At 43.5% G+C, this 17209-nt stretch overlaps 1 protein-coding gene across 6 annotated transcripts in view; it reads right to left on the bottom strand.

Annotated features, from left to right (window-relative positions):
* Window positions 1–17209, bottom strand: part of col15a1b (collagen, type XV, alpha 1b) — a 371940-nt gene that overhangs the window by 93083 nt on the left and 261648 nt on the right. For all 6 annotated transcript variants that reach the window (XM_078540165.1, XM_078540166.1, XM_078540161.1 and 3 more), the window contains 4 exons: window positions 13869–13904; window positions 12012–12086; window positions 11848–11913; window positions 2593–2628 (listed from right to left, as the gene is read on the bottom strand). In XM_078540165.1, the coding sequence (XP_078396291.1) occupies window positions 2593–2628; window positions 11848–11913; window positions 12012–12086; window positions 13869–13904 (213 nt within the window). The remainder of the gene's footprint in view (window positions 1–2592; window positions 2629–11847; window positions 11914–12011; window positions 12087–13868; window positions 13905–17209) is intronic.

Here is a 17209-nt window from a genome sequence, read left to right as displayed (position 1 = left end):
AACATCTCAAAGTTCTTCACAGAGGGAAAGGGAAAATCAGTGAAAGGATTAAGGGAATAGACAATGAGCCATGGTGTGAGAGTTAGGGACATGAGTGAGCAGAAGTTTGATTAAAAAGATAGTTTTTAAAGGAGAGGAGAGGTGGAGGGATTTAAGGGGGAGTGATGGGCAGACAAAGCTGGAGATTGCAGGGGCAGTGAGTTTATGGACAGGATTGAGCATTTTGATTCAATGCATTGGGACATAATTACATAATATAGGTGTGAAATGATGTAAGTGATAGATTTTAATGTGGGGCAGGGTGCTAGCAGCTGGAATTTGAACAAGTCAGAGTTTATGGAGGATAAAGGGCTGGCAAAGAGGATATTGGAGGAATCAGGTCTGTACATGTCAAAAGTGTGGACAAGGGCTTGGCAGCAGTAAGGGTTAGGTAAATAATATTGGAGTTTGAAGTGACCGGATGTGGGGTTTGAAGCTCAACGCTGGGTTGAACTGAATGTCAAAATTTTCGATGGTCTGCTTAAACCTGAGCGAGTGGTCAGTGGGGTGGGGGGCAAATCGATGGTTTCGCTCTTCCAAACATCCTATAGGGGAAGAATTAGGAGTTGGTGACTGAAGGCATAGTCAAAGAGGCAGGCTTTACAGAGACTTTTGAAGGAGGGAGATAGAAAGTGGTTGGGATTTTGGAAGAATATTATAATATGTGGCTGGAAGGAAAGGGGAACTCAATGGAGCCTGAAGTCTGGAATGAGCCATAGGCTTTGTGTTATTTGATCAGCTCATTTCCTTTGCCTCTTGTGCGTCCTGTCTACCTTTTACTCCATCAATGACAATTATGTTTTCAGCTGCCTAGGGCCCAGCTATGGAATATCCTCCCTGGTCCTCTCCATCTTTCCACCTTGCATCCCCCCACCAACCCCCCCCTCCCCCATCCAGTCTATTACAATCTTCTTTAACCAAGCATTTGATCACCCCTTCCTAATATCATTTACTTTTGGTTCAATGTCCCATGTTCTTCTGTGAAGCACCTTGGGCTGTTTGTCTCCATTAAAGGTGCTGTATAAACATAGGTTGCTGTTGTTGGTATCATACTTAGCCGATACTGTAGTTAGTTGTTTATTATTGTCTGTATGTAAGGCTGCAAAATAAAACAGGCTCACTACAATACAGTCCTTCAGCAAAAGGCATCAAAATGAACTCCCGCCACCAGGATGGATACGCAGCACTACATTATAATGATGGTGAGTGAATTTGGATTTAGTTCCCAGTCAGTATTGTCACAGCAAGAACCGTAAATTCCACGACTGTTTATATCAACCTTGCCTCAGTCTTAGTACTCTCACCTCTGGGTCAGGTTATTGTTCCAAATCCCACACCAGAGCCTTGAGTGCATAACTGGTAATGTACAACTGGTAACCCAATACAACATTAAGGCAGCACTGAACTGTCGGAGGTGCCTAATTTTGATGTTTAACAAAGCCCCATCTATCCTCTCAGGTGACCACATGGCACTATTCCAAGAAGGGCAAGGCAGCTCCCCCAATTTCTTGACCAACATTTACACCACCTAAAACAGAAGACCTGGGGCTGGATTTTAGTTCCAGAGTCCTGGGATGAATTCTGGGTTGGGAACCCGGAAGTGACCCTGGAGGAGATTTTCAAGGAGGCAGCCAATTAAGAGTTCCGGGAGCCTCATCCAGTAAAAGACAGCAGCTGGGGTCTGCCAATGGGAAGGTCAATGGGATCAGCTGAAGCTCTGAGTGGCCAGCAGCCTCACCAGGAGAGGTGGCTGCTGCTGTTGTATGTGGTTAACTGCGAGGGTGCCTCAAGATGAATGTGCTCTCTGAAGACATGGAACAAAATATAGTGTGGCCACAGCTGCCAAGCCAGCATTGCGGAGATCGAACCCATCAACAGGCTGACCTGTGGCCACAGCACTGCCTTCGCAGCCTAGCAGACAGATACTGGGCTGCTTTGCAGGATGCACCTTTAACCCCCTTGCCCGCCACTGGGAGGCCATCACTATTCCACCTACAGGCTCCAGCTACTCTGGGGAGGGGTGGGAGGGCTCTACCCACCGTCGATGTGTGAAGAGTGCCCTCAATTGGCACTATAATTGGACCAATTGGCTGCTGGCATGTGGATATACATCACACCTCAGAAACTGCCTTGCTGAAAATAAGCTGGAGGTGGGAACATGCTGGCAGACCAACAAACTGACCAGTAACATTGTCAGCATGCACAACTCCAAATATTGGAATAAAAATTCTGCCCCTGGGCATTTCTTTTTTTGCTGTTGTGGGAGCTTGCTGTGCGCAAATTGGCTGCCAAGTTTGCTACATTACAACAGTGACTACACTTCAAAAAGCAGTTCATTGGCTGTAATGCAGTTTGGGACATCCTGGGGTCATGAAAGGTTCTATATACATGCAAGTCTTTTATTCATTTCAGCTGTGAAAGCTCAAAGTGCTAACTGACACTCCAAACTATAGTGTGTTGCCAAGATGTAAACGAAACAAAGAAGCAATGAATCCACTCAATCATCAGTACTAAAGACAGTTAAGATTAAAATAAAATTAAAGGTGGTCTTACAGGAAATCCAGCTTGACCAGGTACACCTTCTGATTCCTGACATAAAGACATGAAGACATTTTTAAAAAACACATGCAAAACAGATGAAGACCCAGCAGCAACTTCAAACATTTCATTTCAAGAACTAAAATGATTGGGCCTCTGTGTTCAATGAATAGCAGTAACATGCAATGCACATGTATGCCACTCATGTTTTGATTTTTACTTGCCATGGTTAGTATCTTTGCAAGGCCACTACGTACCTCTGGCTTCTAACATTCACTGGTTGGATTGTCATCCCATTTTCTGATGACTTTACTGACACCTTGCAAACTGTTTTGTGATGATGTTCAGACAATAGTTCACCAGTAATTTTTCAGTAATCTAGCAGAGGCGGATGGAATAATTTATCTGTGACATTTACTATTGTTATAGGTGGCACTGGGCTGTTTGCTGTTAACCTACTTGGGGATTAATCAGTCTGAGAAGATTCAAGTGTCTATACTTGTAACACTGTCCTGTGCCTGGAATGATGAACATAAAAGTCAGGGTTGCTGGTGTGTTTTTCACATGCAAGAGTTAGGATAAGTGGGAGTGTGTTTTCCATGCAATGGTTGGGATATGTGGGCACGTGCAGGCTAGTTGTAATATGGCAAAGTTCCTTTTTGTGTCATGAAAACTTAAGAGGCTTGTTCAATAATCAGCACCTTTCAGCCCATTAATTCTTCTTACTGTTTTCCAAACTAGTGCAGAATTTACACATTATAATTTGCACTAAATAGTTTGGGCACAAACTTCAGCTCGAGAGCACCTGTAGCTTCAGCATTATGGGTGTCGTTTTACTACAAGAATGGTCTCCGTGCTGTACATGCAGAGCAGGCAGATTGTGGCATTGGTCAGTGCATAACGCTGATTTGATGCCAGCACTGTCATTTGCAGCCTTGCCTCTCCAGTTAATGCCCTCTATTAAACATGCATAGCAATCAATGTCTACAACAGACCCAGACATGACATAAGGAAAGTCCCAGTGGTGGGGAGCTTTGGGAACAATATATCCAAAGTTACACCTATCACGTCATGTCTCAAAATACTCATATATTGTATCCCAAAATGCTATTTTCTGAAAAATATATATTCATATCTTTAATAAATAATATTGAGTCTGATTTTTGAAAGCATGATCAAGTTTTCACTGCTGACAGTTCTGTCCTTCAAAGCCCTCACTTACTCCAGAACAGTTGCTCCACAGTAAGCAGGACTCCTTTCAGTCTGCATTAAAGACTTGTATAGCACTCAGATAACTCTCCAGTGAATGATACATCAGTCATCCATTGTTGCTGCCCATGGTTGTCAGCTATTGATTTCAATAGTAAAATGTGGGTAGCAGCATGGCAAGTCAGGTTTTGGAGTGAACCCAAAGTAAGGAGGGGGGCTGACAGGAGGTTGATGGGCCTCAATAGCAAACTGGGGATAATGGGGTTGTGGACAGGCTGACCTAGAATAACAGGCTTGAGGCAGGAAGGCAGCCAGAAGGTGATGAGAATCCTCTTTTCTCACATTTTGCTGACTGAAGTGACAGAAAGAAAAGTTAGCAGGGGACTGTCATTGTAACCGTATTCTAGGGAACATGTGTTTCTTTGTAAGGTGTGATTGGGCAACACTCAACCAAGTGACTACACAGAGAAAAACATGCACATTCAGAAGATAAATTAGAGATTGAGAAATTGATATGAACGTATTGGGACTGTAACTCTACGATAAACATTGCGAATTCTGCTCAGAGCTATTGTAACCCATGCTTTGTTAAAACCTCCCAGGAATCACATGATGCAGCTGCTCTGTGTTGTTCAAATCACAATCAGCTCTGAACATTACTATAGTGCAGCATCCAAGTGGATCAAATGACCCTCCTCACAGCACCAGTGCAGTCATATATACTGTGCGTGATTTCAAAAACCTCATTGAAGGTAACTGATGCTGTGAGGGGTGAGAAGACAAGGGTTGAAGCTTATAATTCTGCTCCAGAATTTTTTCTTTTTGGTTCAGGATCATGGGTGAAAACCAGAGAGTGAACTGAAGCTTTGTACAGTCAGTATGTTACACGAATAACACACAGCAGCAGCATTATCCTTTGATCCACTCACCAGCATAAACTAGGCTTTCTGACAATCTATTAAAAATGTTCAGAGGGAGACACAAGATACTCATGCCTTTACCCTCTGCCAGATGGTCACTGCTGCAGTTAAAAAAAATCCTTGAGCAGAAAGTTGAATTCTGTATTACTAATGTTAGTCGTAAATTCAAAGATTCCAGTTGAAAAGGGCAAGCTCAGATCATCAGCATTGCATGTTATAGTGTATTCCTACTCTGCACTCCTGCTGGCAATGGGGGATTGGAGAGTGATATGGTAATTTTAAAAAGCTCTCAGGTAAGTCGAGCAGGAGAAAAACAAAGGTCTCCTCAGAAATTGGATCAAGAGAATTGAACTTTTTACTTTGAACAGGGGTCCCAGGTTTTCTTCTGTGCCCACTACCCTGCAAGGTTTAATCCATTAAAGTGAAGGAGGGTGGGGAAATCATTACCAATGCAGATATGGAAAAACCCTGTGCACAATATATTGGCAGGGGACATGAGGGAAACCTGGAGACTGAACTCATTTGGATGCTTTGCACTCTTCCAAATACATAAACCATCTATGGCAGCAAACATCAGGAACAGAAAGTGGGCATTAAGCCTCTTCAGCCCATTCTCTCACACAGTTAGATCATGGCTGACCTCCATTTACCCACATTACTCAACAAAAATCTATCAACCTCAAAGTCTTTAAAATTTCAATGGACCCAGCATCCAAAGCCTGTTTGGGGAATGGGCTGGGGTGCTGAGCAGTTCCAGATTTCTATTGCCCTTTGTGTGAATATTGTCCTTTAATCCACCCACCAGCTCACACCACGACCAATAATTAGGTGTGACCCCAGGTAAAGGGACTCCCTATCCTGGAAGCTTTGCTGGCACATTTAGGAGCATAGGAACAGGAGCAGGCCATTCAGCCCCTCAAACCTATTCTGCTATTCAATAGAACATGGCTAATAGAACATATCCTAATTCCATCCACTTGCCTTGGCTCTATTTCCATTAATACCCTTGACTAGCAAAAAGCTATTGATCTCAGAGATACATTTATTAATTAAACTTACATCTACTTTTTTTGTGGGAAAGAGATCCACACTTCCACCACCCATTGTTTGAAGAAGTATTTCCTAACTTCTTTCCTGAATGACCTGGCTCTAGCCTAGAAAAGGTTTCTCTTTACCTACCTTGTCAACTCCTTTCAAAATCTTAAAAACCTCATTGAAATCACCCCGTAACTGTTTATATCCTAGGGAATACAAGCCCATATTATACAACTTCCTTTCATAATATCGCCCCGGTAACATGCTGGTGAATCTGTAAAGTTCTATACATCCTTCCTAAGATGCACTGCCCAGAACTCTACACAGTATTCCAGTTGTGGTCTAATCAAGGCTTATAGCAAAACTAGCCCCCCCCTTTATATTCTAACCCTTTAGTTATAAATACTAAAATTTCACTAGCCACTTTGATTATATTTTTGTACCTGACCACTAGATTTTAGCAATTTGTGTATGTGGATCCCTAAATCTATTTGGATCTCCATTGTTTCTCACTTTCTACCATTTCAAAACATTTTCAGATCCATCCTTTTTTGACCCAAAATAGATGACCTCACACTTACTTGCATTGAAATTCATCTGCCATAGTTTTGCCCATTCATTTAATCTATTAATGAGTCTGTAGTTATATGCTTCCTACTTACACTGCTTATTATGTCTCCAATCTTTCTCTCACTGGTATATTTAGACACATGGCTCTATATTGTGTTATCTAGGTCATGAATAAATATGGTAAATAGTTGAGGCTCTAGGGCAATGGGCCACCACTAGCCACTTCCTTCCAATTCAAGTACATACCAATTATCCCTACTGTCTGCTTTTGACTGCATAAGCAATCTCCTAGCCAGGTCAATCATTTGCTTTCAATTGCATGTGCTTTAATTTTATGTAGCAGCCTCTTATGTGGAACCTTATCGAAAGCATTCTGGAAGTGCATTTAAACTATTTTCCCAGCTATAGGACATTTGGTCTCTGCATCGAGTTAGATGAGGATAAGTGGAAATGGGCCCCTCAGGGCACGCACAGTAGAAAAGGGGAGCCAGGAAGGGAAACAGAACACAAAAACACAAGAAATAGGGGCAAGAGTAGACCATATGGCCCCTCAAGCCTGCTCCATCATTCAATAGGATCATGGCTGAGCTTCTGTCTGAATTCCATATCGCTTGATTCCCTGAGTGGCCAAAAGTCTGTCTATCTCAGCCTTAAATGTAGTAAATGATGGCGCATCCACGACCTCCAGGGTAGAGAATTCCAAAGATTCACAACCTTATGGGTGAAAAAATTTCACCTCATCTCAATCATAATGATCAGGCTATTATCCTGAGTCTGTGCCCCTCTGTTCCAGATTCCCCAGCCAGGGGAAACAACCTCTCAGCATCTACGCTATCAAGCCCCTTCAGAATTCTGTAGGCTTCAATGAGATCACCTCTTATTCTTCTGAACTCCAGAGAATATCCAATTTACTCAGCCTATCATCACAGGACAACCCTATCATCCCAGGGGCCAATCTAGTGAACCTTCGCTGTACCGTCTCCTAGGCAATTATATCCTTCCTTAGGTATGGAGACCTAAACTGTGGACAGTATTCTAGGTGTGGTCTCACCAATGCCATGTACAACTGTAGCAAGACTTTTTTCCAATCCCCTTACACTTAAGGCCAATGTTTCATTTCCCTTCCTAATTGCTTGCTGTGCCTGCATGCTAACTTTCTGTGTTCCTTGTATGGGTACAACCAAGTCCCTTTGAACATCAACATTTGCAAATTTCACACTTCTTAAAAAATATTCAGCTTTTCTGTTCTTACTACCAAAATGAATAACCTCACACCACATGTTATACTCCATCTGCCGTCTTGTTGCCCATTCACTTTAATCTGCCTTTGCAGTCTCTTTGTGTCCTCCTCACAGCCTGCACCATGCAAGAAGGAATTGATGCTTCAAATAAAAACATATTAGGGGATTACCCCCTTGCACAAAGTGACAAGGGAAAGTTCATAGCGTTTGGTTCGGTGCAGGGGAGGAGCTGGCCAACCTGCTCCCATTGATGGCCAGGAGGCCCCATGGGAAGATCACAACGATATAGGGAAAATAGGGCACTCCCACTGAGGTCGGCCCCTGTGATAGCATTGGTGCTGGAGGGCGCTGGCAGTTAAATCAGTGTTGTGGCCTGCTTATTTGTGAGGCTTCAATATTATTATTTGCTCAGTTTCTCAATGTGGATTTTGCTGTATTGGCTTAAGATACAAATAGTTTTAATTTCGCCCTCCTGTCTCCCTAAAACCTTTTTCTCAGTTACTCACATTTATTGCAAGGAGATTTTGGCTGGTAGGGCCAGAATGCTAGGCTGGCAGCTCAGATAGGCCCAGGACTCCTGCTCTGCCTTGTGGGAGGGTTTCTGTTCATCTTTGATAAGGGAAAAGGTGTAAGAATCGGGGTGGGAGACCTGGTAAAACCAGACACACCAGCAGGCCAAATGATGGAAATGGGGCCCGCCTGGGGAGTGTATCCAGGCTGGGAATGTATCTTAGTTCCCTAAAGTGCCTTAATAATATTTGTTACATGGAGCAGTGGGGGCCAGAGTTGGCAACCCTCTCAGGCTGTCCTGAGGTGGATTTTACCCTTCCCAAGCAGACATGGGGGCTGGGGGGCAGGCCACCTTCAAATCCTGGTGAGGGCCGTGTCCCAGCAGCCATCAGGATGGTGGGTTGCAGGTGGAGATTGAGTGCTCTGGGTCAGTCTACTAGCTGTAGGCCATCATGATATGGGCCAGTTTGGTCAGCCTCTGGGCCTGAAGAAGGTCAGGCCATGGGGGTTTGTGGGACTCCAATTTCTGAAAAAAGTGGGAGGAAGGGTTAGTGGGGGTGGAGCCAGAGCATTAGCAACCCAGATTGGCTTTGTCATGCTTGAGTGAGCCATTCTCCTCCTCCCAGCCCCACAATGATATGATTCCAGTGGGTGGGAGGCTTTAAAGATCACGTCTGGAGACTCCAGAAAGAATAGATTATTCTCCTGGACACTGCAGCATGTTACTCTGGAGAAAAGTCATATTGGAATTCTCTAAAGGATCATCAACGGTGAACCAGCTTTACCCTTGTTAGCTTTGTACAATGCTGGAGAATGAACTGGGGGTTTGAAATGTCAAGGAAAGAACAAATTCTGTCTCTCAACCATCTTATCAAGTACTGCTGCTGTGACTTAGCCTCTACTAGAAAGTCATGTGATAAGTCCAGAGTGAGCAACACTTTGGGGGGTACCAGACTGCTGTTTTGGAACCCATTAACTCCTCCCAGCAGGCCACTCCTCACCTTCAGCCTCACTAAGATGGCAGATGCCTGGATGCATCCTCTAGCATCACAGGCACTTGCCAGACTACAGAAAGTAGAGGACTACTTCCTGACCCCGTGGCGAAAGTCCTATGGGGGATTTACCTGGGCACTCCTGCTGGGATGTGATCCTCCACCCCCACCCTTGCGGCCTTCCTACCTTGAGTTGGTGGTGCAGTGCCGTATTAGGAAGGCTTAAATGGCCTGCCCAGCGCTATGCGCTCCCTGTGCAGGTGGGGAGAGAGGGTTCTCTGAGTTGGGAGTGTGCTCTTTCGCGCATGCGAGCGAAAGAGTGCAGAAATCTCCCTGAGGCCTAGGGATGCCTCAGGGAGATAAAAAGTTTTAAGTTTCAAAAATTTTAATAAAGAAAAAAAAATTTAAGACATGTCCCCCCATGTGACAGTGTCACATGAGCTGGGACATGTCAATGAGCTTTCATGGAAAAATTTATTTAATTTATAAACCCTTCATGAAACCTCATCCCGCCTGTGGATGAGGTTCCATGAAAAATGCGAAGGCCGCCTGGGCTCTTCGTCTGCCCGCCAACCTTAAGGTTGGACGGGCAGCTTTCTTAATAGGGTTAATTAGTTAATGAATGGCCTTAACAGGCCTTTGACTGGGCTGCGTGCCCACCGAACTGAAAATCTAAATGACATATGGTGATGTCGGGATGCACGCCCGACGTCACCCCCCGTCATTTTAAGCCCCGGTGAGCGGCCCCCTCCCCCACTCATCGAGCCGAAAATTCTCCCACTAGTTTCCAGTGTTCTGACTGAGTCAATGCATATCAAACCCTGGCATCCCATGTTATGTAAATCAGGGAATTGTGTTGTGTAATGTGTTTTCCTCAATTACAAATTGTGGGCAAGCAAATTATGCTCGCACCTATCATGGTGTTGGGATTTTTGTTCCTTCACCCTTCACCCCTGTGAAATCCCAATTCCACCCCTTGCCCAAGCAATTTTGGGGCCCTGGGTTTTTGTATCCAACCTTTAACGTTTTACAATTTACACCTTCCAATATATCCCTGAATTGGATTAGTTAGCTCTACATTCATTTTCAAAGCTGGATCAGAAGCAGCCCTTGTATCTATTTCATATAAAATCAGATCAAAGTTTTATTTGGGTTAGTGAAAGGCACATTTCTGGTTAGGAGCACTGTCCATGAGAGACAGTCAACAGAACCAGGAGCAAAGTACAAAGGAGTCACATATTAAGTTCAGTAAGTTCAATTAATACAGTAATTCAACTCACTGAGTTAGTATGTTACATTCACTAAAACACAATTAATCCCATCCTCCTGCTTTACCAAAGGTGCAATTGTGAGTCAATTATATCATTATTTTTAATTCAGGTCAATGTGATCAAGTTCAAATTGTTTGATTCGTTTACTTAAAAGTTGTATCTTGTGTACATTTTTTAAAACAAAGTTTTTCACCAGTTTTAGGTTTAACTGGTGACAAAGGTATTCCAGTGAGGTAAGAAAAATGCAGTCAAAGTGGCTTCATGATGGATCAGTCAATGACAGAAGACTGAAACTTTGTGTGACAGAGTTAGCAATTTGATGTCTGAGCCAGGTAAGTCTAGTGTACATCATGGTGGTGCTTTTGATTGGCCAGCTTGCCAAGCTCTTTATTGGGACCAGAGGAGTAGACTTATCACTGGGGACTTTGATGCCAGTGTTTGAATGGGTAGAGTATAACTGGCGGGATAAGCAGTGGGATGTTTACCCATGTTTTGTGTGAACAGGCCTGGCACTCTTGACTGGCTTGACCACTGAGATCTCTAACCTGCACCTATACTCACTGGATATAGTTATGTGGATTTAGGAAGAGGGTGTAATCTTCCTATTGGGTAAACAGAAATTTACCTGGGTAAATTTCATAACAGCTTGAGTTGAATTTGTGGTTGCAAATTTTGAATGTCAAGACACCCAGTATTCCCCCACCAAAAAACTTATCCTCCAGTTCGAGAAAGACAGCAGTGTAGATTTTCCTTAGTTTAGACCAGGAATACTTAGTTGTGAGGTGCAGTGAAGAGGAAACAATGCTGTCCTGGTTCCTAAAATTGGTGGGACAAATCTACATCAGCTGCAGGCCCAGCATTAGCAATAAGATGAGGCTGGAGAGGGCATCCCCAATCCTCTAACCTCAATTACCTCCTTTCTGCCCCTGAGGGCCACCTGAAAATTATGTTGGTCAAGCTTGTGCTGGAATTCTCCATGGACCAAATCTATGGGGGTCCTGGGTACACTCCAAACATCCTTCTGGCTGCCCTTAGCAGGAAATTTGGCTGCAGTTCCCCCCGACAACTGGGCCATGGCACATCCAGGATCCTGCAACTGTCAAGTATCCAGCAGGAGGTGGGGAAGGGGCTCAGTCTTTCATCTGTTTCATGTAAAGATAAAACTGACTGAGTTTCCCCTTAACTGAAACCAAAGCTGGGGACATCCCACAAAGAATATTGGTCCCATTATGAACTTTGCTGTTGGGTATATGTTTACATCTATTGAAGATCTTGGGATATGATATTTTAAATTTTACTTTAGATTATTAACTGGATTGCAATACTCACCATTTCTAAAACGGGCACGGTGGCACAGTGTAAGACGATGCTAAATTAACTAGTTAATGATGGCTGTTAATCTCTCGGGCAAGAAATTCTTAGTACAAGGTTAAAATAAGTTTTCTAGCTAATGTTTACAGTGCAATCTTAAATAGGTGTAAAAAGCCAAAGTACGTCATTAGCTTAAGGAAAAAACACTCACGCGCAGCTCAGGAAGTAGTTGAATTCCATTCAAGTTTAGATGTCCTTCGGTATCATTCATCAGTAACTGGAACATTGAAACACAATGGAATGGATAAATGGGAAATGGAGTCATCCAAAAGTACAAAACCATCAAAGGCTTTCCCAGGATGTTACATAACTCACCTCATGTAGCAATACAACAGGTCCTGGAGGGCCTGGAGGTCCTGGTTTACCAACAGCATCTTGACCACGTTCACCCTGTGCCATTAAATAAAGAAGTACTGCTTTGTGAAATAATGCATCGCATAACAGTTGGCAAGTAACTTATTTTCAACGACCTTAGCACCTCATACAAATATGTTTTTTTTAGTGTTTGGTGTGGAATAAAATTGATGAAATTTCCTTGTTACATTTGGTTAAAACCCAACAGATAATTCCCTCACCTACACTTCATTTCACTTCTCTTCCGTCTTTGCATTGTGTCCTTACCGAGCCGTATTCCCTGGTTCAAAGGACAACGCTACAAGCTGCTAGTAAAGGCAGCACAGAGGTTCTCACCCATGTATGGAAAACTTACTGCTTCTTCCCGCTGCAGGATTGAGTAAGAATGTGTAGACTTCGGTTTAATTCCGTGTTTAAACCCAGACTCAAGACCAGTGCATGGCCCAACTGAGAGTCTATGGAATTTAATTCTTGGGCCTCAATAGCATACTCTGTACTAAGTGCTGGCCCAGGCACTTCATCTGAGTGAAGGTTTGAATTTTGGCTGGCTGCTCAGTTAAGTCCCAGAGGGTTGTAGCTGGCTACAGGATGGCGATGGGGTGGGTGGGGGGTGGGGGCGATGGTGAATCATGAATCCTGCAGCCTCCTGGCCCAGGTGGAAGTTCTAGATCAAGAATGGGTGAAGCACATCATTTTTGTCAACAATCCACATGGGATATTGAAGTGGCAAAACGTGTCCTTGGAATGTTAAATTTTAACAGTTCAATAGCCTAGTCTCAAGTATGATAGCAGCCAGCAATACCTCTGTGCCATCAAATGCTATTTCAAGGTAAGCAGAATATCCAGTCAGATTGTTGAATGGTATTTATAGAACTGGTTCCGGGTTAGCAGACAATCAGAAAATGCTGGAAACACTCAGCTGGTCAGGCAATGTCTGTTAATCTGGTGAAAGGTCATCGACCTGAATCGTCAACTCTGTTTCTTCCTCCACAGATGCTGCCTGACCTGCTGAGCATTTCCAGCATTTTCTGTGTTAACCTCAGGTTTCCAGCATCTGCAGTCGTTTGCATTTGCATCAGCAATAATTAGGTGTGAGGGCATGCCCTCTGTCAAGGTGAAGTGATCCCCGGAGCCACCACCAGGCCAGACATGGTTTCCTATCAACTCACTGGGCAGCCAAGGAGCTTTGTCACACAATATGGTCAGCCTTGGCAGTGATATTTCTCTTTCCTCTGGGTCAAAATGTCCTGGATTCAAGTCCCAATTCAGGAGCTTGAACACAAAGTATAGGCTTCCCCTACTTCACAGGGATGTTTTATTAAAAAAAAAAATGTCATTACCCACTTTGGCTGGTGGCTGTCAGGCTCACTGACATTTCCTGAGCTGGGCAAGATACAGCTTCTGCCCTGCTTATCGGTGATTAATTCTGGTTGGGGCCCTTCAACAAGAATTAGGCCTGTAATTTTCATATTTGAAGGGCTTAACACCTTAAAAAAAGGAACCATAAACTTAGGAATAGGAACAACGGCTGTGCAGACGGATGCACGCCATACCAATTCTTAATTTTGTGCCCAACTTATGATCAGAAACGGACCCAACATATGCCAATTTCTACCTCATTGTTTTAGAATGTGACTGCTGTTTAAAGGAAATCTGTGCTTCTTGAGGAAGAACCTTTATGGCAGGTGGGGGGTTGGTGGCAGGTGTTGGGGGGTAAGTGAGAGAAGATCGTGAAGTCATGAATGGTGCTATTTAAATGCAAGTCCTTCCTTCTACTTGATAATTTTCCTGTAACTGACATAAATGACAAAATCTTACCTTAAATCCTTGTTCACCTTTCTTGCCTGTTGGTCCCTGTGGATGGCAGATCATAAATTATGACAGGTTATCACAGTTTTGTATTCAAAGTTGAAGGTGGGGGAGCGGGGGAAGTAATTCTAGTTACTCACTGTTTGCAACACACCAGCCAGAGAGACTGTGGCCCTGAGAATCCAGGTGGGTGTATGATACACCCCACAATTTAGATGGGGTGGTGGTGGGGACGGGACAAGCAAGTGGTCTGAAAGTGGCATTGTTAAAAAAATAATCAGGGTTTAAGGCTTTATTCTGCAGCAATGATAGCCAACTCCTTCCCCAATGACTTTTCAGCTACATGGGGCAGGATATGCCTCTGCACTGGTACGCGCTCACCGGCCCCATGCCAACGAGATGGCTTCCTACTTATTCCACAAAGCTCTGGGGGATGTGGGGGTGGCGGTGGTCAGTGGAGGCCAAGGATGGGTACAAGCTCCAAAATTTTCAAGGTTTGGGGGGGCCACATTTTCAGGACCATCAGGGATGAGTGTATCTTTTCTGGGTGGGGTTATTTTTCTGAACGTCTTAATTCAGCCAGGTTAGTAAGAGGAATACCTGATGCCACATGATCTGAATCAATCACCTAACAGCACAGCAATAATATGGGTGGAACTAGCAAAATAAAAGAGGATTGTTGTTAATTGACAGCCCTAGTGATACCCTCGGCATTGCTGGAGGCTAGAATGTGGCCAGAGGTCTTACTGAGGCTGAAGAATTATATCTCCCTATTGTCAACAATTTTAATCTTTGGTTACTGGCAGCAAATGGTAAAGAGAGTGTAGCAGGTAGTCTCAAACTTTGTAGTCCTTGCCTCAAAACTCCCTGACTTTGCCAGATATTCCCTGGATTCACAGAGATCAGTACACAGTAAAAAGGTGACAGCGATGGCTAGTCTGAGACTGAAGTAAACTACTTCAGTTCCATTGTAGTCACTGGCTTTTGCCATTAAAATAACGCCATTCCTGGAACTTGCTACAGCTGTGTTATTTAATGTTTGCCACTAGCCACATGTGGTCGACTGGAATAAAGATGTTGTCAATTAGGAATCCAGATGTGATCATTTGCATTTCCGATCAGGAACTAAAAGTCATCGGCGCTGTTGTGCATGTGATCTCCACAGTTACACAACATGTGCATGTGAACTTTAACCTTTACATGTTTTTGTTGCGAAAATGGTGAAGCAAAAAGCAGAGCGTGTGAGTGTTTTTTGACCAGGTTTTTTGATTGTAGTGGTGCCTTCAACAGAAGTGTTGCAGAGAGAGCATCCTGGACTGTTTCCAGATTATGTGATAACAAGATCACATTATCACAGGTTGAAACAGGAAGAACAGGAAGTTAAAAGGCAGGGAGAAGTTGTGGAATTCCAATTAACTGACACTGTTTTTGATAAGGTTGTTCAGGAAGATAAAATGGAAGATAATGCAGCTGAGGTATTTAGCTCAAGGCAGTTGGTAGAGTTACAGAAAAAGAATATGCAAATAAGACAGTTTTACCAAACAGCTTACTCAGAAACAGAATGTATTCCAGAATGTTATTACCTTAAGGTAACATTTTAATGAGAAAATGGTGGCCTTATCATTTTTCAGCAAATGGAAGTTGGAGGGAGGTACATCAGATTGTTATACCATTTTGGATATAGAAATGAGGTTCTGAGAATAGCTCATGGGTAAAATTTTTAGCTCGGCAGGCTGGCGCGCGCCCAACCCAATTGAGTGTAAAATGACACGGAATGACGGGCGTGTGTCCCGACGTCATCGCACATTTGCATGATATTTCGGTCGGCGGGCGCGCGCCAGAGTTGGCAGCGCGCCCGCTGACAATTAAAAGGCCCATTAAGGCCATTAACAAGTTAATTAAAAGAAATTTTTCGCTGCCCGTCCAACCTTACAGTTGGCGGGCCGGCAGAAAGGCCAAGCGGCCTTTGCACTTTTTTGGAAACCTCATCCACGGGTGGGATGAGGTTTCCAAAAGCAAATAAAAATCAAATAAAAATTTTATTTTTTCACGAATAACACGTCCCTGCTCATGTGGCAGTCACAGTTTCAATACATTTTAATTTTTTAAATTATATTTTTTCATACATCTCCGAGGCAGCTCTCGTGCGCGTACATGAAGTTCGCACTCACCCAGCTCAGACTCCTCCCCCCTCCCCGCACGGGCAACAATGAGCGCTGCCGCTCGCGTTTCACACTGGGCGATTCTTAATTGGCCCGCCAAAGTGAAATTGCCTTTCGGGTCCGATTGCGGGTGGCAGGCAGCTTCCCGACTGCCCCTGCCGAGCCTGCACGCCAAGGGCAAAATTCTGCCCCATGAAATTCCAATGGGGGAACATTTAGGAATTAGAAAGACACAGGCGAAAATACAAAAACATTTTTATTGGCCTGGATTGCATAGAGACGAAGTCAAATTCTGTAGAACATTTCACACATGTCGGGTGACACGGGAACCACAGGCGGTGATTAAGCTGACATCTTTAATTCCAATTCCAGCATCTGAATGACCTTTTATTAAGTCATGTTTGATTGTATAGGACCCCTCCCTAAGACTAAAAGTGGAAATTAATACTTACTGAATATAATGGATGTGTCTACAAGGTTTCCTGAAGTGATACCTTTGAGAAATATTACAACAAAGAGAATTGTGGAAGTGTTGACTTTTTAAAGATATGGTTTACCAAAAGAAATACAATCAGGGCAGGGCTCAAATTTCATGTCACCGCTGTTTAAGGAAGTAATGAACAGTTTGGGGATAAAACAGTTTAAGTCAACAGCTTGCCATCCTGAGTCACAAGGGGTGTTGGAAAGATGAAATCAAACTTTAAAAACTATGATGAGGGCATATAGTCAGGACTATCCACAGGATTGGGTTAGGGAAGTCCATTCTTGTGATTTGCTATTTGGGGTGCTCCTAATGCATCGACTGGTTTTAGTCCTTTTGAACTAGTTTATGGTCATGAGATGAGGGGACCACTGAAATTGATTCATGAGAAATTAGTGGGTCAAAATTCAGAAACTACTCTCCTGGATTATCTATCAAACTTCAGAGAAAGATTAGACAAAGCATGTGAGTTGACTAGGGAACATTTAAAGATATCACAGCAAGTGATGAAAGTGAAGACAGACAGGAAAGCTACAGCTCGTAGTTTGGTTGCTGGGGAGAAATGCTAGTTCTGTTACCAGTACCGGGTGACTTAAAAGCAAGGTTTAGTGGGCCTTACAGGATTGAAAAGAAGCTGAGTGAAGCAAATTACTAAATAAATACTCTAGATAGAAGAAAGAAGCAGAGGGTGTGTCATGTAAATATGC

This window comes from Cetorhinus maximus, chromosome 4, assembly GCF_964194155.1.
Source record: "Cetorhinus maximus chromosome 4, sCetMax3.hap1.1, whole genome shotgun sequence".
Lineage (NCBI taxonomy): Eukaryota > Metazoa > Chordata > Chondrichthyes > Lamniformes > Cetorhinidae > Cetorhinus > Cetorhinus maximus.
This window is presented reverse-complemented; position numbering and strand designations above follow the sequence as displayed.